The sequence below is a fragment of the Oryctolagus cuniculus genome, chromosome 17 (assembly GCF_964237555.1).
Source record: "Oryctolagus cuniculus chromosome 17, mOryCun1.1, whole genome shotgun sequence".
Taxonomy (NCBI): domain Eukaryota; kingdom Metazoa; phylum Chordata; class Mammalia; order Lagomorpha; family Leporidae; genus Oryctolagus; species Oryctolagus cuniculus.
The window spans coordinates 21197146-21219611 of record NC_091448.1 but is presented as its reverse complement, the minus strand read 5'-3'; the positions used below and the strand labels follow the sequence as shown (position 1 = coordinate 21219611).

The window sequence follows — 22466 nt, the reverse complement described above, 5'->3', positions numbered from 1 at the left end:
CCTTGGGTCCTCTTCCAGCCCCATGGGAGACCTGGATGGAGTTCCAGGCTTCTGGCTTTGGCCTGACCCAGCCCTGGCTGTTGCAGGGGAGTAATCCAGAAGATGGAAGATCTGTCTGTCTGTCTGCCTCTCTGTCTCCCCCTCTCTGTGTATCTCTCTTTCAAAGAAAATTAAGATAATTTAAGAAGATAAAAATAAGACTCCTCCTGCAGAGGAAAGATGAGTTTCCTGGCATCTGTCTTCAACCCTTAGCTCATGCCTCCCAGGTTCCACTTTGGAGATGTGCAGGCCAAGAGAAATATTCAGGAATGGTCTGGAGGAGATGCAGACCACAGCGCTGCTGCTGCCTCGCCCTCCTCCCTGCCGGCGGCCTGCCTGCCTCACCCATGGGTCCAGGGCACTGGGCCAGCCGCATGCCCCCGGGCATGGAATGGCTCTGGCGGCTGAGAGTCAGGACATTATATGGTGTGGCTTTCAAGTGGCTTTTTATGGACTACTCAGTGATGAGCGCGCTGAAACAAATGAATACCAATGAGCAAGGCTGCTGCTTTGCCAGAGAAGTTGCATTTATTAGGATACAAGGGAGGGCCGCTGGCCCTTAAGAGAGCTCTCCAGGAGAGGGTGGCGGGACGGTCAGAGGAGGTCCGAGCGGCTTGGGGCTGCGGGGAGCTTCTCGCCTGCCTCGCTGGGATGGCGCCAGTCATGCAGGTCGTGTTTTCAGGCCCTTCTTGTGGCATGACCCAGGGCCAGGCCACAGCTCTGAGCCCCAGGCCCTGCATCCTAGCTGCTGCCACATGCCCTGGCTTCTACCGCACGAAGGAGTTGCAGGGCCCACAGCGAGGCCGTGGGGTACAGGGTGTGCAGGAGGTCGGGGGAGCACAGGGGACACAGGGGTTGGAGACGCAGGGCCCAATGGGCTTGCTGCACGCGTTGGTCGTGGCACAGGGGTTACAGGGCAGCCTGGAGGAAAAGAAGGAGGTGCAAGGATGAGTTGGGGAAGCGTTAGAATAAAATATCAGAGTGACCCCAAAAGTGCCATGCCCGTCAGGACCTGGCCTGGCCTTCCACAGAGAGCGGCCACAGGCTCTCCTACTTGGAAAAAAAAATGCTAATGGTATTTATGCCATAGGGTCCCAAAGCACCATAGCCACTCACAAACTCTAACATCTCCCACTTCCGTCCTTCCCTAGCTGGGACCCAGGGGCCAGTCACTGGCCTTCTCCAAGACCCGGGGTCTTCCTCTATAGACTGCAGAGAGAAAACCAAATCCAGCCTGCCTGGCAGTAACTGCAACCCCAGAGAAGGGAGCACACAGAAATGGACCCTTGCACAACACGGCACTGTAAGAATGAGAGACGTCATCGCTCGTGTGTCATATCAAGATGCAAACCGGGGTGCACTATCATCTCAGTAGAATGCAGTTGGCTATGCAGTGTCAGCTTCTCTATCCAGCAACTCTCTACCCAAACCATTCCAGGCTTTGAATGCTGACCATAGCATGCTTGCCGGGACCTGTTTGCACCCGCCTGGGGTGAAGGCGTGATTCCCCTCCCAAGGTGTGCAATCCCTGCGCAGATCCAACCGAGCAGCACCCTCGCAACGGCAGCTGCACCGGGCACCTCCAGCTGTGAACTCACTTGCAGTCCTCGCTCTCCAGCAGGCCCCGGTACGTGTTGATCTCACACTCCAGCCGGGCCCGCACGTCCAGCAGCACCTGGTACTCCTGGTTCTGCCGCTCCAGGTCCGCCCGGATCTCACCCAGCTGCGACTCCACGTTGCTGATCATGCACTGCACCTGGGACAGCTGGGAGCTGTAGCGCGCCTCGCTCTCCGTCAGCGTGTTTTCCAGGGAGTTCCTCTGTGGGGGACAGAACACAAAGGCGACGGTCACACGGCTGCTGCTCTCCAGGGTTTCTTTGGGGGCTTCTCCCTCCACAGCCAAGGAGGCCGCGTGGCCCCAGGGGTACCCTAGCGGCTCTGCCTCCCCGGCTTCGCGGTGCCCCCAGCAGGTGCGAGCGGTACCCACCAGGTTGTGCTGGGCCTGCAGCTCGATCTCCAGGGCGTTGACCGTGCGGCGCAGCTCGATGATCTCGGCCTGGTAGGACTGCAGCTGCTCCGAGCTGGACACCACCTGCTTGTTCAGCTCCTCGGTCTGCAACGCCCAAGGGGAGAAGATGGGGTCAGACCCTGCCTCAAGGGCCCTGCAGGACGTGGGGCTCGGGGTGGGTCCCGGGTGCGTACCTGCGTGGTGAACCATTCCTCCACTTCCCTGCGGTTGGTCTCCACCAGGGCCTCGTACTGACACCTGGTCTCGTTGAGCACGCGGTTGAGGTCCACGGTGGGGGCGGCGTCCACCTCCACGTTGAGGCGGTCTCCAATCTGGCAGCGCAGGGTGTTGACTTCCTGTGGGTGGGGGAAAATCAAGAGTTACGCAACCTCAGCAAAGAATGGGCTCTCAGAAATAGCATTGCCTGTGGAAGCCCTGTGGGTGTGTTTCACCAGGAAAGGAACGGCAAGGGGAGCTGTCTGTGACAGCCCTAGGCAAATTGTCTGCAGTCGTATCACACAGCTGCCTCCTCACCATGGCCATGCTATGGTGCCGGCTTCAAAAAGGCATCCCAGGTTCTGCTGGATGCCAAGGACGGGCGCACTGACTAGTCCGCAACTTCCCAGGCCTGCAGATTGGCTGTGAGAACCTCAGGGTGCAGAACCCCGGCTGCACCATGTGAGGCTGTGTATCAACCACTGGGAGCGAGCGAGAAGTCAGGGCGTGTCCCGACCCCTCCCCACAGGGAGAGGAGAAGCTCGTCTTTCTTCTCCAAGACTGAAGCAGTGGAGACCCACGTGTGGGGTCTGATTTGGGGACACTGGGGAGACAAAACTGACTCTGCCCAGCAGTGCTGGGACCCCGGCTCCAACACAGAGCAAACACGGGCGAAGCTGCTCTGGAATCCCCAACGGTGCACTAGTTTTGAGTGTGCGAGGGAACATGGCCAGGTTTTGCCTCTCTCCAGGTCTTTCGTCTCCACGTTTGGGTGTGTTGAAAGAAAATGTATGAAGACAGGCTCAGCCTGATACTCATAGTCGTGATTCTGCCTCTCCAAACCGCAGAAGCCCCGCCTCAGCCCGACAGCCCATCATGTTTCTCCACCTCCTCGTCCCAGCCTCACCTCCTCATGGTTCCTCTTGAGGCAGAGCAGCTCCTCCTTCAGGGACTCCACCTGCGCCTCCAGGTCCGACTTGCACAGGGTCAGCTCGTCCAGGATCCTGCGCAGGCCGTTGATGTCGGCCTCCACCAGCTGCCGCAGGGACAGCTCTGTCTCGTACCTGCACAAGGACAGGGTCAGAGCAGCAACTGGCATGTCTTTAAGAAACACAGGAAGATCTCTGATGACCCTGTGGGCTTGTCCCCCACCCCACCACACACACACACACAAACACACACACATACATCGTGCAGGGAGTAGACCCAGGAGACGGAGCTCTGGAGGCCGAGTCATGGCCCAATACTGATCCCCAGCTGAACAGGCTGGTTTGAGCCCTCATCTGGTTTTGTGATTCTTTCCTTGGTTCCCCCAGTCCTCTACAGCATCATTCACTACCGCTGGATCGCTCTGGTGTTTAGGAAAGCTGTAGAAATCTCTTTCCTTTAACTAGAGGAGAAACAAAAGCAACGGGTACTCGTGTAGATCCTAAACAACTCACTTGGTCCGGAAGTCGTCGGCAGCCAGCTTGGCGTTGTCAATTTGCACCACCAGCCTGGCGTTCTCAGACTTGGTGCACAGGATCTGGGGAGGGAGAGGTTGCTTAGTGAGCATGGAAACTAAGTATGAAGCCATCCAATTCTCTCTCATAGGCAAAAGATGCAGCAGGGATCCTGATGGCGCAGAAGCAAAACACCCAGAGTGAGAATCAGAGCGAACTCCCCCTGGCCCGGAGACGGCAGCCCGCGGCTCACCTTCTGCTGGAGCTCCTCGATGGTGCGGAAGTAGGACTGGTAGCTGGGGCACAGCAGGGGCTCCTGCGGCTGGCAGCGCTCCTGGATGAGGCTCTCCAGCTCCGCGTTCTCGCGCTCCAGCTGCCGCACCTTCTCCAGGTAGCTGGCCAGGCGGTCGTTCAGGAACTGCATGGTCTCCTTCTCGCTGCCGTTGAAGGAGCCCTCGCAGAACCAATTGCAGTTGCCCACGTTGGCGGGGATGTTGCAGGCCCCGGGCAGGGTGCAGCCGTGGCAGCTGGGGGGCACGCAGGGCCGGGAGGAGCAGCTGGTGCGGCAGCTCAGGCTGGGCAGGCAGCAGTTGTACGGCATGGCGCTGGGAGGGAGCGAGGTGCCCGGCTGAAGAGCGAGTCCAAGTTCTCCAAGCCACGGAGCTGTGGGTCTCCTTCCTCGGGGCTGCATTTATACCCCCGCCGTGGAGGCGTGGACGTGGTAGGCGATGTCTTTCTTCTTTTTATTTCTTCACTGGTTTTCAAACGCCCTTCGCCCCAGTCTGTTATTTGCTTTCCTCGCCAGAGTCCCTTCTCCCATAAAATTCTTTACTGAGCTTCTTGCTAAGTCAGGGCTCCAGCTCGGGCTGTGTACCCATGAATTCACGCTCTGTGGTAGACCTTCAAAGAGGCCATTAACTGGGAGTTGGTCCATGCAGTGGCATTCTTCTGTGTCACGTGATGCTGCAAGTGCAAAAGTATCTCAGGTCCTGCCCCCCCCGCCCCAACATTTCCAGGGGGAGACACAGATTGCTTTTGAGGAAGAAGTCGCCTCAAATGGCAGCAGCAGACTCTCCTGCCCTTTGCTTTAAGAGAAGAGTCTTTAAATGATGTAGCACCCCCGTCCCTGGAAGTCTTGAGCTGGATGATGAAGGTTGACTTGGGCCATGGTTGCAAAGGTTGGACACCTGTTAGTGCTTTAAGGGAGTACACAATGCCCTCTGCATCATGTCTGAGAGCTGTAAGGGGAGGGTTTTAGGGGTGGGGGCTTCAATAATTAGTTTGACAAAGGGAAATTTTCTGGAAAAAAATTTTAAATGAGGGCTTAAAAATGCAAGCTGGGAGACCCACATGCATGCACTTAAACTGCCCAGGAAAAGTGTCTGGAGGCAGAAGTGAGTGAGACTGGAATGAGGAAGTGCCGTCCAACTTTTCCACAGAGAATGGGTACATTGGGAAAATTGGGGGGAAGTCCAATGGGGCCAATCACCTGAAGTTGATCCCAAAACTTTATACCAATGACCTTATAGTCCATAATATTTCCGTGTTGGCTTGAACATAAAAAAAAATCATTCTTAAATTTCCCCTTAAACTTTCAAACCTTTTCCCCAATTCTGTAAGTGAATTGAATAGAGCACCAGGATGCTCCATGTTCTGTCTTGGGCTCCCCAGCCCTACTGGCTTACATACAACCTGCTTTAAAAACCAAAGGGGCCTGCGCCATGGCTCACTAGGCTAATCCTCCACCTGCGGCGCCAGCACACCGGGTTCTAGTCCCGGTCGGGGCGCCGGATTCTGTCCTGGTTGCCCCTCTTCCAGGCCAGCTCTTTGCTGTGGCCCAGGAGTGCAGTGGAGGATGGCCCAGGTGCTTGGGCCCTGCACCCCATGGGAGACCAGGAGAAGCACCTGGCTCCTGCCTTTGGATCAGCGCAGTGCGCCAGCCGCGGCGGCCACTGGGGGGTGAACCAACGGCAAAGGAAGACCTTTCTCTTTGTCTCTCTCTCTCTCTCTCTCACTGTCCACTCTGCACTCTGCCTGTCAAAAAAAAAAAAAAAAAAGGTATCAGGGCAAGCACCTGGTGTAGGGGTCGACCCCTCTTGGACCACCCACACCTCATATTGGAGTGCCTGGGTCGAGTGCTCCTGAATCCAGCTTGGCGCTAATGCACACTCTGGGAGGCAGCAGGTGATGCCTCAAGTAGTTGGATCCCTGCCACCCACATGGGAGACCTGGCCTGGATTCCCAGCTCCTGGCTTCAGCCTGGCTCAGCCTCTGTTGTTGGAGGCTTTTGGAAAACAAACCAACAAATGAGAGACATCTCTCTCTCTCTCTCTCTTTCTCTCTCTCTCTCATGTGTGTGTGTGTGTCTGCCTTTAAAATAAATACGTGCGTTTTTAAAAGCACCAAAGATATGAAGGTGCAAGAGGAGGACTCTGTGGTTTTGTACTTGAATCTAAGGACCTGGGCACCAGGGAAGGAAAAGCAAGGGGTTGTGTGAAGCAGTGCGGAGCCATTTGGGGCTGCCTAGGCAGGTGAAGGAAGGCACCGGGAGGCCTGGAGAAGGGGCGGCCACAGTTCTGAACACACAGAAGTTGCTTCGGACTGGTGTGTGGCTCAGCAGGCTAAGCCACCTGCACCTCGAGCATCTCAGACAGGAGCCCTGGTACAAGACCCTGCGGCTCTGTTTCCGACCCAGCTTCCTGCCAGTGCACCTGGGAAGGCAGTGGAAAATGACACAAGTATTTGGACCTCTACCACCCAAGTGGGAGACCACATGGAGTTCCTGGTTTCTGGCTTTGGCTTGGCCCAGACCTGGCTGTTGCATCCATTTGGGGAATGAACCAGTGGATGGATGAAAGATCTCACTCACTCGCCCGCTCGCTCTCTGTCTATCTTCCTCTGCCTTTCAAATAACTAAATAAACAAATCATCTTTAAAATGTCCAATTAAAGGCACCTCCAGATACCACCTGCCTTGCGGGAGGCGGCACCCCAACCTCCCCCGCGGCTTTGGCTGCCAGCCAGGGCTACAGCTCTGTGGACAATTATTGGAGTCCTTCCCCCCATGGAGCTGTCACGAGTCTTCATGGCATGCTTTGCTTGGGTCTCAGATAAAAGGCCCCTCAGCTATACTCCCCAAGACCATTATCATGGCTTATTATAATGCCATTCAGATGAAAAGCTCCCAGTACTACAAAGAGATCCCAGAGTGGCAATAAAATCCAATTTTCTTTGTTTTCTTCCAAGACAATCAAAGGAGGAGGAAGCACAGAGGCTGGCAGGCAGGGACTGGGGTGAGTGGAAAGGCCCGTGAGCACTGGTGCGCACTCACTTGTAGGAATGCCAGCAGCACTCTCCACGCTCTTCGGTCCACTCCACTGGTCGGCAGGTGCAGGAGCATGCGTGCTTCCGGCAAAGGAGACTGTTCAGGTTGTGAGTATGAGAAGATTCAGGAATTGGGTCAACAAAAAAGCAAAAATAGAATATTTCTGTACAAAGCAGGGGATCAGAGAAATGGAGCAAGCTGCAGACAAGGGGGGCTGTGCTTGATAAGAGAGAGAAGCAAATGAAGAAGCAAGAGGGAAACCTGGGCTGAATCATCAGAACTGTCCAGGGCCATGCAAATCAGACACAGCTAACCCTATTCAAATGGGCTAACCTGGAAAAGGAAAGCTGAGAAGCAGCCAAGACAAACGAAGCTGATGGACGGAAGAGTGGCCCCGCAGCCCTGTGTCCTGTGACACACCAGTGGAGATGACTCAGACACAGGACCGCAGCTTCCGGAGCCTCTGAAGGGAGCGACGTTGCTCCCAGGTGTCCAGAGCCGAGCATCTCCTCCTTGATCCAGTCGGAGATGTGATGGTGGCTGAGAAATGCATCCCCGTCTGCACCCGGGGGAGGAGCGATTCTAACCGACAAGGATCGTACAAACGAAGGAAGAAAAAGGGACCAGGGACGAGCAGACCTGCTGTGGCTTGAGGCCATGGCCAGGCGGCAGCCACACTGGAGACGCAGGAGAGGACGGATGCTAGAGAAGGCTGCTGTCCCCTGCTGGCTGCCCTGCACAAGGCGAAATGGCACGAGGATCTGGAGAGGAGACTGCAGGCAGGCTGCCCGGTGAGTAAGCACAGCGCGGCCATCCTTTGTAATCTAGCCTTTCTCTTGCAGTATTTTTAAGATACCAGTAAGTTTGGGCAGATTTGCTTCTTGAATTAGCGCGGACACGGAACCCCAGGCTCACAACAGCCCCCTGATCTCATGTAGGTTGGGGGTAGATTTTGTGTACTCTCTTGATTTCCTAGTTGATATACTTGCAAAATTTAACTATTCAAGGAGAAGTCGAGTTGTCAACGGACCATCAAACCCACATTTTTTATTGAGTTTAATTTAATCCAAAGCTCTTTTATTAAGTGACTTCTCCATGCTGGGCACGGGATTAACCTGAAATAGGAGAATCATAGTTCTGGTAAAGGATTTTCTTTCTATGAATAGCATCAGTGCCAAAAAATATATGAGAAACAGCCCAAAGGTTAGGAGATGAGATATTGAGAAGCTGTGAGGTGGGCATTTGGAAATAGGTTTTCAGTTAACGTAAACAGAAGACCGCACATGAGATGCATGGGACAGCAGGCCCTTGTTGAACACCTGCTGTGTGTTTGGCACAGTTCCAGGGACAGGGGACATGGTGGAGGCAGGGGAAGATGTGACCCCATCTTCCAGGAGCTCCATCCCTGCTGAGCAGGCAGGTCTACAACGAACACCGTGTAATTGGGCCCTTCACCCCCCAAGTCCCTTCCTCCCACACCTGCTCCTGCCCCAGTCTCCAGCCGGGCTGTTTCAATCCAGTTCATGATTCTCAGCCATGAGGTGAGGGGACAAAGTCACTTCAGTACCCGGAAGGAGGCGGACGTGTATCCCCCTCCCTAGGCGACTGCTAAGTAGGAGTCCAAGGATCTCATCAGAGTCCTCATCTCTTGGAGCATCTTTTCTGCAGCCGTGCCTGGTGATTAGGCGTTTGGATATTTGGTTCTTGTTGCTTTGCAGACCACAGGAAGGGTGATGGTGATGGGCGTCCTATGGCAGCCCATAGGGAAGCTTTGGCAGGTGCAAAAACAGAGACTTCGGCAGGTGCTAAAAGATCACTCTGAGGATGTGGCATGGGCAGAGAAAGAAAAGGCAATGGTAAAGCAAGCACATTTGAGAGGACGGGAAAAAGAAAGGAGACTGGGAGGGGCAGCAGGTGGGCCTGCGGGTGAGCAGACACAACTCTGCCCCCTGGAGACCAGAGGGATCTCCTAGGAGGCCGATGTGCAGGACCCGGGTCGTCTGTAGAGGACGCCAGAGAACCAACCGGGGAAGGAAGGCAAGGGAGACTCGGGCGCAAACACCAGCACCAAGAGGGAGGCCGGGAAACAGCCAGAAGCTGGCAACTCTGTCTAAGCATGGAGTTTAGGCAGGGATGACGTTGCGGGCTGGGAGAGAGCGCCAGGAAGATTATCCTTAGGGACATTCCAGACCCCAGAACGGCTCTCCCTGCAAAACCCACTCCAGCGTTTGAGAGCACTCCAGTGTGGAGCTGTGTACAGATGTCCCTCCAGGCGCGGCGGACCAGCGCTGAGACGATGAGCCCGAGTGCCTGGCGCTGCCCCTGGCACCTGCTGGGAGGCTGTGGAGGGGTCCTTTCCCCTGCCTGTGCCCGAACGTCCGCTGCACAGTGGAGACCCTGACGCCGGCTCTGCCTCTCTCCAGGCTGCTTGTGGGCTCCAATTAGTACGTTATAAATGTGCTTTGTAGAGAAGAAAGCAATGAACATCTTATCTGTAAGGGATTCAGGCCATTTCTCTCCTATTTCTCAGTAGGCAAAGGGGTTTTAGTAATGACAAGCAGTTTTTAAAAAAAATATTTACTTATTTATTTGAAAGGCAGAGTTACAGAGAGTCAGAGGCAGAAAGAGAGAGAGATCATCTGTCTGCTGGTTCACCCCTCTCCCCCACAAATGGCTGCAACAGCCGGAGCTGGGCTGATCTGAAGCAAGAAGCCAGGAGCTTCTTCTGGGTCTCCTACACGGATGCCATGGTCCAAGCACTTGGGCCGTCTCCCACTGCTTTCCCAGGCCACAGCGGGGAGCTGGAATGGAAGTGGAACAGCCGGGATTCAAACCGGCACCCACTTGGCATGCCGGTACTGCAGGCGGCAGCTTTACCCGCTACACCACAGCGCCGGACCCGGCAGGCAGTTTTAATGACGTGGTAGTTCCAGGTCATTGAATCCGCCAGGGCCCTCAAGCTTCAGGTCACACTGAGCTATTCTAGAACCGCCATTCCTTGCACCACTCTCGGTGGTGCACATTCTCAGAGATGGCTCCCCTAGCCAGCAATCTCATCTCCTTCCAGGGAAAGCCTCAGAACAGCGCACTGTCTGGGCTCTGTCACCCAGCTGTCACAGTCTGAGACTCGGCCTCCACAAAGCACAGCTGGAGGACGCCTGCTGCCTGGATCCGCGTCCTGGCTCCGCCAGCTCACAGCTCGCAGCTGTGTGACCTGGTGCACGTTAGTTGACCTCCCTGAACCCTGGGTCCTCGTCTGAGAAATGGGGAAGCAATAGCGTTGACTTCAAGGGATTGTCATAGACCAAATGAGTTTATGTTTAGCCGCATGTCTCTAATTTAGCTAAGCGTTTGGCTCACAGAGCTCAACGCATTTGCTCCGATGACAATGCTGACATCCATGATGGTGTGTGACGGTGATGATGATTCTCGTGGTGGTGATGGCAATAATGGGCTATTTGGTTTCCAGGGAAGCTTCTCTTCACACACACACGCACACGCACATGCACACGCACACACAACCACATGTCTCATCAAAGGTAATCTTTTCATTATAAATGTGTTAGGGCCTTGGAAGTGAACTTGAGAAACACAGGCCCCACTGACTCATTTTATGTCACGAGAAGAACCCCTCAACCACTGAGTGATTCACCTCCTCTCTCTTCCTTAGATGGGAAAACAATGCTTGACTCCTCTGTTGTGGCGCAAGAATATGTGGGTTTGTTTTATTACATGGCTTTGAACTTGTTGGATGAAAGGAGCTATTTAAGTACAAAGGAGGAGGCGAGGGAGGTTGGGTCAGGTGCTAAATTTACCGAGACTGCTCTTTCTTATTGGGACCCTACTCTTGGGTGAGTGCCACAAGGGTGTGTCACCTGTGCCTGACCTCTGCACCCCTTGGGGGGAAAGAGCAGAGGCACAGCCCAGAGGAGGCGAGGGTGTGGCAGCCCCCCATCTCCCCCACCTCCCAGCCTCCTGTGATGGACGTCTTCGTGACCGCCAAGCCAGTCTGTTCTATCCACAAGGACAGTGGCCAAGGGTGGGTCCTGAACTTGCAGCCAGTCTGTTCTATCTACAAGGACAGTGGCCAAGGGTGGGTCCTGAACTTGCAGCCAGTTGGAGGCACAGCACAACCAGATTCTCGGGCAAGCCTTGGGGTTTGAGGCTGCAGTCTTGCCTGCCCCGCGGGCCTGAGCCAGGGTGGGCTGGATTACCTGTGCATCAGCCACCCTCGAAGATTCCCCAGCAAGCTACTGCCACTCAGAGAGTGCACAGAACAGAGAGGGACAAGACAGCCCAGCTCCTAGAGCGGGTTGGTAGCTCCATCAGTTGTGGCTTCACTGCAGGGACCCGGAAAGCAGAGGCCACCACCGGGTGTGCAGGCCAGCAGCAGACCCTCAGCCACTGCCCCATCCAGCCCCACCGCACACCTGAGTGCCCTTGACATGGCTGTGGAGCCTCTGCTTGCACACCTCCCGTGATGGGGAACTCACTACTGCCTATCCTTGGCCAGCTGTCACACAGAGTTCTGGAGATGCGCTGGTTCTTGGCCACAGTTGTCTAAATGGGGAACTTCCGGTTCATGTGTCCATCGCCTGCAAATTCCAAGCCAGGCAGCTACCAGGAGAACCGATCCATGGAGCTGGTTGGGAAACCTGGGTGGGTCAGCTTGTCTGCACCTTTCTAGACGAATCATGTGACAGGTGCAACGATGACCATCGTCTAATGTTGACAGTGTTTCCCAGTAGGCAGGAGAAAGGCACCGTCTGGGTGGCTAGAGCTGCACACAGGCCTCAGAAGGGGTGTGTGATCGCAAACGCTCGATGTGAGTGGGGTGCCCAGGGGGTGGGGGCCGCGGACCACTGATCTGAGCCTTTGCTTTGCCCGAGGATCAGGTGACTTTAGCCACAAGAAAGGCGAACTTGACTTCGCGTCTGCGTTTTAAAAGCTGTGTCTGTGACTCTGGCTCCAAACAGGTGTGGTCAGGTCAGGGCCCATTTCTAAAAATTTTTTTATTTGAGAAGCCAGACACAGACAGAGAGACAGAGGTCTCCCATGCGCTGGTTCACACTCCCCATGCCCACAACGGCCAGGGCTGATCCAGGCACTTAATCCAGGTCCCCCACGTGGGAGGCAGGGACCCGAGCAGCTGAGCTATCACTGCTGCCCCTTGGGGTCCATGTTAACAGGAACCTGGGGTCAGGAGCCAGAGGCCAACACGGAGCCCAGACACTGATACGAGACAGGAGCGTCCTAAGTGGCATCTTGGCTGCCAGGCCAGTTGCCATTCCCTGTTGTCCCATTATAAGTCCCGTCCTCGCTGGCTTTGCCTTCTCCCAAAGCCAGTCTGGTGAGCAAGCCACAGCGGCCACTTCCATGGGGGCAGCCGGCTCCAGGAGCACCCGGCAAGGTTCTCAGCCTGCAATGGAGACAAGGAGACCAGAAGGACGAGGACCCGTCGTGTTGCAAGTGTGAAATTTATTAGCAAAATGAAAATAAAGCCAACAGGAAATCTGGCAGCAGCAGAAGAGAAACAGGACACCCCGAGGAGAGGAAGCACACATCCCGGCCAGGGGCTGCACGGCTGGACTCACAAAACTGTCCCCCAAGGAGCCGCCTCGCCTCGGTCTCCCGCCGGGCTGGCCCGGGAAGGCAGGCCTGGAGAGCCGAGTCACAGCATCTGAGGACGGACCCATTTCCCACAGGCTGAGGCCCGTGTCAGCGTCGAGTGGACAAGCAGGACCCACAGGGGGCCCGGGGAGGCCCAGCAGGGCAGGGGGCGCAGGGGGCCGGGGCTGGCCCCCTGGTGCTGGAGGCTGGCGTGGCACACGGGTGGCAGGGCAGCCTGTGGACACAGAAGGAGTGGTTGAAGACACTGGTGTGAGACAGGAACAACACAAGTCTGTACACACTTTAGTGTATGAGGGCAAACTCCAGCACTAGACTCTAGAGGGCGCTGTAAGCCCCCAAATGGGCAGGAAGATGCCTGGATTGGAGACTAAGGCCAGCACACAGAGGCCCTAAGTGCAAAGGCTAGAGCTACCTCCTGTGCAGAGGGGGCGTAATGGAGAGACGGGAAGAGCCGGAGGCAGCAAAGAATCCTGATGTCAGCCACTCTCTCAATTAAAGAGCCCCTAACCCTGTTGCTTATGGCCTAAGAGGGGGAACTGGTTGATCTGCATTAGCCTTTTCGCGGGGCTACCAAGGAACTGGAACAGAAGAACAGGTGCTCATGCCCTCAGCACAGCACTGAGGACGGAGAATCCCTGTCCCTGGGATGCTGCTTCCAGAGCGAACCCAGCCCAGCCTGCACGCCCTGAGCTCGCCAGAGTCAGACCTGGAGGAGTGCAACCTGCCAAGCAGCCCAGGAGGCGTGAGCTGCACACCTTCATCCACCCAGATGTCCAGGTGGATGTGTGCTCACCAGGCCTCCTGGGGTACAAGTTGCTCCCCAAAGATGAGGCCCGGGGCTACTGGTAGGTCATTTCCTACAACAGATCCCTGCTTCGTCCATGCTGGTGACCCGCTGATGCGCGCAACCTTGGGGGACCTACTTGCAGTCCTCACTCTCCAGCAGGCTCCGGTACGTGCTGATCTCCGACTCCAGCCGGGCCTTGACGTCCAGCAGCACCTGGTACTCCTGGTTCTGCCGCTCCAGGTCCGCCCGGATCTCGGAGAGCTGCTCCTCCACGTTGCTGATGAGGATCTGCATCTGGGCCAGCTCGGTGCCGAAGCGGGCCTCGGCCTCGCACAGGGAGTTCTGCAGGCAGTCCTTCTGCAGCACCAAAGAAAGGCGGGCTCAGGCGGAAAAATCAAGACTCCTCACCCCCAACTGTCTCAGGGAGACCTGCGCCCCCAGAGCCCGCCGGGCCCAGGGACGAACCCAGCTGCCTTCAGCATCTTCAGCTGCAAGAACTCACACAGTTAGTGCCCTGACGGTGCACGCAGGCCCTCCCCACCTGGGGTCCTGCTCACCCCCTAGCACCCACACCCATGAGAAGGTTCCGCAGAGGAGACGAAGTCGTGCTATGAGCTGAGGCCCTGCTCGGTGTATGAATGAGACCAGAACTGAGCCCAGGGCAGTGGAGCCCCGGGAACCTTACGCACGCAGGCACGCAGGCACACACGCACAGGAACCCACCATTGTGTGCTGGGCCTGAAGCTCCACCTCCAGGGCGTTCACCGTGCGTTGCAGCTCCAGGATCTCCGACTGGCAGCACTGCAGCTCCTCGGAGCAGGACATGGCCTGCAGGCTGATGCCTTCAGACTGAAACACAGCAGGAGAGCCGAGGTCAGCCCGCTGTCCACAGCAGAGCCCAGGGCCCTCCCTGCCCAGTGCCCCAGCAGAGCCCAGGCCCTCCCAGCCCAGTGCCCCAGCAGAGCCAGGGCCCTCTCTGCCCAGTGCCCCAGCAGAGCCCCGGCCCTCCCAGCCCAGTGCCCCAGCAGAACCCCGGCCCTCCCAGCCCTGCAGCCATGCCCCCACCTGCGCCTGGAACCACTGCTCCACGTCCTTGCGGTTGGTCTCCACCATGGCCTCGTACTGGCACCGCATCTCCTCCAGCACCCTGCCCAGGTCGATGGTGGGCTCAGTGTCCAGCTCAATGCGCAGCTTGTCCCCCAGCTGACACCTCAGGGTGTGGGCTTCCTGGGGGCAAAGGAAAAAGGCGGCCACTCATGAGGCCCCCGCTGCTCCCCTGGGCCCCCACTTCTTGTCCTCTGAAGAGGCAGCAGGGCCAGCGCCAGCCTAGAAGTTTCCAGGGGCTGTGGAAGAGGCACAGCCTCTCGCCATGAGCCAGAGCTCGCCTACATAGCTTGTGAGGCTTAGCTACAAGGCGAAGCCCGCAGAGCTGCCAATATTCAAGCAGGAGAACGCCTCGTTTCTTCCCCATAGTGAGCCTGAGTTCACCCCCCACCACGTCAGCACGGCACACAAGGGGCCACGCACCTGCACAAGGGGCCGTGCACCTGCACAAGGGGCCGTGCACCTGCACAAGGTGCCGTACACCTGCACAAGGGGCCACGCACCTGCACAAGGGGCCACGCACCTGCTCGTGGTTCTTCTTGAGACAGAGCAGCTCCTCCTGCAGGGACTCCAGCTGGGCCTCCAGGTCACTCTTGGCAAGGGTGAGGTTGTCCAACGCCTTTCGCAGGCCGCAGATGTCGGCCTCCACCAGCTGCTGCAGCGAGTGCTCCGTCTCGTACCTTCCACGGGGCAGGTACGGGGGTCGGAGTCAGTGAGCAAGAAGGGGCGCAGCGATGTGGCCTACAGCTGAGATCCCAGCGACCCTCCCCTTGCAGTCTAACTGTGGGCTAGCTTTTCCTGTGTGCCCCCAACTCACTTGGTCCTGAAGTCGTCGGCAGCCAGCTTGGCATTGTCCACTTGCACCACCAGCCTGTTGTTCTCAGATTTGATGCACAGGATCTGGGGGAGGAAGGAGGCCGGTGAGGGATTCCCTGCCGCTCTGCGCGGACACCACGAACTCCCACACACGGAAGCCATGCTTTTGTGCTCCAGGGGTGAGGATGTGCAGGAGGTGTCTTGGGAACAGGAAGGCGTGGAGTCACAGAAGCAGGAGACGGAAGCAGCGGCCAAGTGCACAGACAGCAAAGGCTCGGGTTTGCCAAATACGATGCTGAGCCTGATACAAACAAGAGTTGGAATCTGGGCCACAGAGCAAGGGACTGGCCACGAAAGCTTTGGATAAACTGGGCTCTGTTGCAAGTAAGAAGTCCCTCCCTCTGGTTGTGCAACTTCGCAAAGCTCTTCTCAGAATCTAACCAGGTGTCTACGGCTCCTGTGTTGATGCTCTTCATCTTCCTGTCTCCCAACTAAGATGCAGGCTCTTAAGAAGCACTCGGTGGATAATCAAAGATGGGAGCTATGCCCATGAGGCCAACTACTGAGCATACAGGCACTGCTCGTCAAGCGCGTTAAAAAGACTCCTCTCACTGTCTGGCTACACCACAGGTTAGTTGCTCTCCTAACAGTAGCACTGGTTTCGTAACAACAGTTTAGGAATTGTAAGGACAGAGACTAATCCTGGACTCAGAATCCTGGGAAGACAAATCCTACCTCCCAGGGCGCGTGAGAGGTGCAGGAGTTAATTCACTGCTTGGGGTGCCTGCGTCCTGTATCAGAGTGCCTGGGTTCAAAATGCACGCGCTGGGAGCCAGCAGATGATGGATGAAGTACTTGAGGGCCTGCAGCCCGTGCAGAAGGCAGGATGGAGTTCCAGACTCCTGGCTTCGGCCTGGCCCAACCCCGGCTGCTGTAGGTATTTGAGGAGTGAACCAGCAGGTGGACTCACGCTCTATCTCCCTCCCTCTCAAAGAAAAAAGAAGTAAATAATAAATCAGTCTCCCATCCCATCCTTTACACACTCCCATTCACCGTCACTCCAAACACTCTCTTCCCATAATTCAAGATACATCGCAAGTGGTTCTGATCCCACTGCTGGCCCAGGCCCTGCGCATCGAGAGCAAAGGTCAGTCACCTTTTTCTACCAAAAGCTAAACAGTCAATCACGCACCTCTGCAGACCAGGCAGTCTGTCGCAGCACCCCAGCTCTGCCCTGCAGCCCAAAAGCTGCCACAGACACGGGTGAGCCGAGCCAGGGCCCCCGCCCGACTCTACAAAAGCAGCCAGGAGGCAGGAATTGGCCCCCCGGGGCGAGGAGCCGCAGGCTGACCCCTGATCTGTGCGCCACAGCCCTCACCTTCTGCTGGAGCTCCTCGATGGTGCGGAAGTAGGACTGGTAGTCCGGGCACACGCTGGTCTCGTGGCACTTGCTCGTCTCCCGGATGGTGGTCTCCAGCTCCGCGTTCTCGCGCTCCAGCTGCCGCACCTTCTCCAGGTAGTTGGCCAGGCGGTCGTTCAGGAACTGCATGGTCTCCTTCTCGTGCCCGTTCAGGGTCACCTCCCCGTAGGCCCCGCAGATGCCCACGTTGCCGGGAATGTGGCAGGTCCCGGGCAAGGGACAGGCCGTCCGGCAGCTTTGGGGCAGACAGAGGCTGGGTCTGCCCAGCGGGGTGTTGCCCACGCGGACCCGGTTGGCATGCGCCACAGTGGCCAAGAGAGGTGGGGCAGCCGCCTCGGCTTCTGCAACCTGCCTGCCCCGGAGGGAGCTGCAAGGCGTAGAATTCATGGCGCGAGAAGCCAGGACTGCGACTTCGCTCGCGGTTGGATCCACTTAAAGCCAAAACCGCCCCTCGCTGGCAGACTTTATATAGGTCCTTCATGGGTGTTGGTGTAAGAAAATGGGCATTTTCCTCATTAATATTGATGTCGATTGTTGTACAATCACTCTATTAGTCAGGGATTTTTGTCTCCTATAAAGAGTTAATGAGCTCATGAAAAAGGCCTTAACCCACAGAGGATGCTCCCGGGGGCCTCGGACATGGAGGAAACCAGGTCTCCACACTGCCCGCTCTCTGTGGCTGCAAATCCTCTCCCTCTGCCGGCTCACATCTGTGAAATAGACCCTGCGCGGGGCCTGCCTCGGTGGACAAGGAGGGCTTAGATCTTTCAGACGAGGGGGGAAGCAAAGCCAATGACCTTGGTATTAAAGAGAAAGTGCTTTTCTAAAAATGAGCTCATTGAGGGGCCAGAGAAAGACTTCATGGAATGAGGGATATCTAAGATATTTAAGATTAACCTCCGGGTGCTGTTTTCCCGGAGGGCTGGGGGAGAGAACAGCTCTCACAGAGGACAAAATGGACAGCATATGCCCTGCTGGGAAGCGGCGAGCGGTCCGGCCATGCTGGTGCTCACGGCCTGGACAGCTGCATCTCGCCCAGGTGTGGGGAGCCTCGGACATCAGCACCATCCCGGGGTCTCCAGGTGAGACAGGAATCCGCCCCCTGGCAAGAGGCTTTCCTAGAAGGTGAGGGAAGACCAGTTAAGATCCAGGCTCCTCTGGAAGGAAAGTGATGGACGTTTCTGTCACAAACATTAGGAAGAGAGACAAAGTTAGAACAATGGAAAGCAGCCCTGGGGTGAGCAGTGTGATTTTCTGCTCACTCTTTGTTGAATTCTGCACTCAGTGCAGGGTTCCTCTTATGAGTATAAAATAAACTGAAAGTGGATCATTGTAAAGACGAAGAGGAAGAATAAGAGAGGAGGGAGGAGGGGGTGCAGCGTGGGCAGGAGAGGGGCGAGAAGCATCACTGCTCCCAGAGCCGTATGCATGACACGCAGGGAAGGTGCTCGCCTTAAAAACTAAATTCATTGATTTAAAAAAAAAAAAGATCTTTCACCCCGAGCAAGTGGGATTTATCCTATGCCAATCAATAACACAATGCCTCACATCAACAGACCACAGCACACAAAATATGAAATTAACACAACACATTTCTATTTCCATTCATGACCACATACAGTTAAAACAAATTCACAGAGGGGTGGGAGGAAAACTAGCACTATATCCTTAGAATTGTATCTATGAAGGGCATTAAATCTGTTCCCTTTCTGTTAAAAAATAAATAACTTGGAAAATTTTTTTTTAAAAAAGGCAGCCCAAATCCAGATTAATGTGGGAGCCTGAAAACGAACAGTCTTGTCAGTAACCAGGGGGTGCAAGAGGAAATCAAATGAGAAACTTAAAGAGTATTTTGGAGCCAATTAAAACAAAAACATCAAGCTGATTCTGGCTATTTTAAAACAGGTCAGCCGCTGTGAAAGTGAGAAAAAACTCATGAATGAAGCTGAGTAATCGAGATTCCCAAGAAATAAAAAGCGCGCGCCTGCGCGTTGCCGTCCAGGCACACCACGCGCACAGGTGGTTAGGGCTTTGTGGTGTCTGCTCTCAGGGCCCCGCCCTCCTGGCCAGCACCCACCTCCTTGCTGCCCCGCACCAGAGCCCCTCCTTGCCTTCTTTATAAAAAACACACGCTCAAAACTTTGATCTTTCACCTTTTGAAATGTTTTTTGCATTTCTTTGAAATACACCTACCTTGATGGCGCATTATTTGGAGGACTCTGGAGCAAAATTTAAATTTCCTTAATCTTCAGACACACTCAGAGCGTCAGAAGCTTTACGGCCTCCTCTATGTCTGAAAGCAGCAACCAGCAGCTTGCTGGCTTCAATCAAGCTCAGGCAAGGGCTGCCAGCCAGCTTCCAGTCTATGCTAATGAAGACGCAGCCCTGACCCCACTCCCAGGATGAGCCGTGTGTGTGTGTGTGTGTGTGTGTGTGTGTGTGTGTGTGTGTCTGAGCTGACCCTAAAGCCTGGACTCTCCAAGCTGGAAGGGATCTCACCATCCCTTTGGGCATGAAGTCCCTCCCGATAACCTCTCGCACGCTGGGGGTCCAGCTGGCCGTTTCCCACCATGGTCCCTGCCACCCTGGGCCAACTCGGGCCCTGTGGTTTACAGATTCCCAGGCCTTGTGCAAGACCCTGAGCTCCAGCGATAAACAGCATCTAGCTCTGCCTGGAGGAGCTCACAGCGTGGGATATTGCAAGAAAGTCATTTACGCAGGTGCACATCTGTCGCCCCGTGTTCACGCATCCGCTCACCCGGCAAACAGGCCTTCCTCTGTGCTGGAGGCTGGTGATGCCTTCACAGGTCAGCCAGAGAGGACGCCCTTCAGGTCATCTAGTTCTGCCCAGGAGTGCCCCGGGGGACAAATCCCTTCATTCTGACTCTCAGCTCTCTGCAACAGATGTGAGATTGCTCCCTCGGGTTCTTTATGTAGCACACGTCTGGGTCCCCTTGCCACCTTGTGTATATTCCTCTGGGAACACGCCACCTAGTTCCCGTCACTCCTAAGAGGAGGCCTAGAATGGGAGTTTAGGTTAAGAGACTGCTTGTAGATGGCCCAGAAACCTTTCCTGTCCAGGACTCTTGTTCTGGTACCACCCAGCTACTCAGCCCTCACCCTGCAGCGGCCACTCAGTCCCTTATAGGACCAGGGGGACTCAGGGGGACACCTGCCCTGGCTACTCTGTGTACAGACGTGGGTGGCATTCACTACTCCAAGTTTCTGGTGTTCATGAGCTCTCACTAAGGCAAAGCCCTCCTCAAGACATCGTGCAGGTGCACAGATGGATAAGGGGAACTCGGTCCTCACAGTAAGCTCAGAGCGAGAGAGCTGGGTCACGAGACTCCGCGGAAGGCCTGGGCCCTGGAGACGCACAGGGTACACCCAAGAGATGTTATCTGGGAAGGGCTGGCCAGCGAGAGCAGGGGAGAGAAGGCTCTCTGAAAATCCTGGAGACCGCAATAAATGAGTGCGCGCAAACATCAGAGGTGACGCCGGCCTGCTGGGCTCAGGCAGAGCAGGGTGCAGCCTCAGGAATGCAGGTGTGCAGCCAGCACCAGGCCTGCCCCCAGGAAGTCTGAACCACGCAAAATCAGGCAGAACAGAGCTGAAGCGGACGCTCAGCTGTGCTGCAACCACAGCCCTGCTTCTGTTTGCAAGGGAAAGGGTTTGTGGTTCGCAAACTTTAACCCCACCTCGGAATCACCTGGAGGGGTCTCCACCTCCCGACTCCGTAGGTCTGGGGCCAGGCCCAGGAATCTGCATTTCTAACAAGTTCCCAGGAGATGCTGATGCTGCAGGCCTGGGGACCACAGCTAAGGACAGAAACCCTGCTCCACAGCACGACGCACACTCTGTAGAGAGTGTCGCCTGTGCAAGCGAAGCACCACGTGACAAGGCGGCACCTGATGAGTCGGGGGGCACTGTCTGGGTAATCGCATTTAAGATCAGCAGCACTGTGGCGTGGGGGGACACGACTTGTGATGCCCGCAGCCCACGTCTGATTGCCAGGTCCAGTCCCAGCTGCTCTGCTTCCTGCTAATGCATGCTGGGAAGCAGAAGGTGATGCTCAAGCACTTGGGTCCCTGCCACCCATGGGGGAGACCAGAATGGAGCTCCTGGGCCCCTGGCTTCAGCCTGGCCCAGACCTGGCCGTTGCAGCCATTTTGTGAGTGAAGCAACAGACAGATCTCCTCTCTCTCCCTCTCTATCTCCCCCCTCCTCTCTCTCTCTCTGTCTCTCTCACTAAACAAGTTCTGTTTGTTTTCCTGGTTCACCAAGGTTTGTTTTATGAGAACATCTCAGATGGAAGGAGAAGGGCGGGCCAAGGAGGAAGCCCACACGCTGTGGTTCCCACGGCGGGACAGAAGCCAGCGCACATAGCAAACAGTGTCTGTGGCAGGCAAGCAGAGGTCAGGGAAGTCCTACTGCCACCTCCCCAGTGCTGGAGTCAGGCTTGCCGTCTGACCTCCAGTACTGCACTTAGCTCCCCCCCCCCAACCCCGGCCCTGTATATGCAAAGCAGACATCCGCTACCGTGGTTGGCCACCTACTCTGTGCCACCAAGCGCACACTAGATGCTTTAGACACCGACAGGCTTTAATTCCTACACTGCAACACACCTGCAAAGTAGTTCTGAGTATCCCACTGCAGAACAAAGAAAACCAAGTCACCGGTCTGAGCTCACCAAGCTAGTCCTCAAAACATTCGCCTGGGTCTGCCTCGCCAAGTTCTGCTGGCTTTCGCAGGAGGCCCGGCGGGGACCAGACTGCGGAGGTTGGACCGAGCTCCAAGCCAAAGCCCTCAGAACCCAGCCATGCCACAGACAGCCACTCAGCTCACTCGGTAAATAGGTGCTGAGTTCCTGCCCTGGCCACACATGTGTCTAAAGAGCTAGAAATACAGACAGGGACACAAGGTGTCCTCCGGAGGTGCTTGAGCAGACAAGAGAGATTGCTGTCAAAGGAACAGGCTAGGGAAATTAATTCGCTGCCCAATAAGGACCCTGGGGTGAGAAGGTTGAGTCTCTAACATGTGTGGTCTCTAGCACATTGCACAGTGCCTCGGAGGACATAATATACACTCAATAAATACACACAAGAGCACTGGATCAGTGGTGTGTGCAGGATGACCTTGGCAGAGAAGAGATGGGAGCAGGAGGAGGCTCCTTCTAGAATCCTGGCAGGGGCCGGCATTGTGGCGTCAGGGGTAAAGCCACCACCTTCAGTGCCAGCACTTCATATGGTGTTGGTTAGTGTTCGGGCTGCCCACTTCTTTTTTTTTTTTTTTTTTTTTTAAGATTCTGTTTATTCACTTGAGAGGCAGAGCTACAGTGAGAGGCAAAGAAAGAGAGAGAGGTCTTCCATCCACTGGTTTACTCCCCAAATGGCCGCAATGGCCAAAGCTAGCCGATCTGAAGCCAGGAGCCAGGAACTTCTGGGTCTCCCACACTGGTGCAGGGGCCCAAGCACTTGGGCCATCTTCCACTGCTTTACCAGGCCATAGCAGAGAGCTGGATCGGAAGTGGAGCAGCCAGGACTAGAACCAGTGCCCATATGGGATGCTGGCGCCGAAGGTGGAGGATTAACCCACTGTGCCACAGCGCCGGCCCTCCACTTCCAATCCCTTTCCCTGCTAATGGGCCAGGAAAAGCAGTGGAGGACAGCCCAAGTCCTT

General features: G+C 55.9%; 2 protein-coding genes and 1 long non-coding RNA gene across 7 annotated transcripts in view; 1 reads left to right on the top strand and 2 right to left on the bottom strand.

Moving 5' to 3' along the window:
* The window catches only part of LOC100343422 (keratin, type I cuticular Ha3-I), a 57961-nt gene that overhangs the window by 27960 nt on the left and 7535 nt on the right, over positions 1-22466 (bottom strand). The window contains exons 1-7 of one of the 4 annotated variants that reach the window (XM_070060703.1): positions 16746-17240; positions 15369-15451; positions 15075-15231; positions 14513-14674; positions 14171-14296; positions 13584-13804; positions 12488-12874 (exon numbers count right to left, since the gene is read on the bottom strand). In XM_070060703.1, coding sequence (XP_069916804.1) covers positions 12748-12874; positions 13584-13804; positions 14171-14296; positions 14513-14674; positions 15075-15231; positions 15369-15451; positions 16746-17174 — 1305 coding nt within the window. In that variant the 5' untranslated portion in view covers positions 17175-17240 and the 3' untranslated portion in view covers positions 12488-12747. Of the gene's footprint in view, positions 1-12487; positions 12875-13583; positions 13805-14170; positions 14297-14512; positions 14675-15074; positions 15232-15368; positions 15452-16745; positions 17241-22466 lie in introns of those variants that run through there. The other 3 variants (XM_070060706.1, XM_070060704.1, XM_051824957.2) reach the window with 3 other exon arrangements.
* On the bottom strand, positions 546-4392 carry LOC100343164 (keratin, type I cuticular Ha1). The gene is made up of 7 exons (XM_002719376.5): positions 3959-4392; positions 3706-3788; positions 3171-3327; positions 2242-2403; positions 2027-2152; positions 1638-1858; positions 546-960 (listed from the first exon to the last, which is right to left on the bottom strand). The coding sequence occupies exons 1-7, from the start codon at positions 4304-4306 to the stop codon at positions 807-809; spliced, it is 1251 nt and encodes a 416-aa protein (XP_002719422.1). The 5' UTR covers positions 4307-4392; the 3' UTR covers positions 546-806.
* The window catches only part of LOC108178584 (uncharacterized), a 46825-nt gene continuing 31311 nt past the window's right edge, over positions 6953-22466 (top strand). Inside the window, exon 1 of one of the 2 annotated variants that reach the window (XR_007911321.2) lies at positions 6953-7820. This is a non-coding gene — a long non-coding RNA (uncharacterized lncRNA). The remainder of the gene's footprint in view (positions 7821-22466) is intronic. The other variant, XR_007911320.2, reaches the window with a different exon arrangement.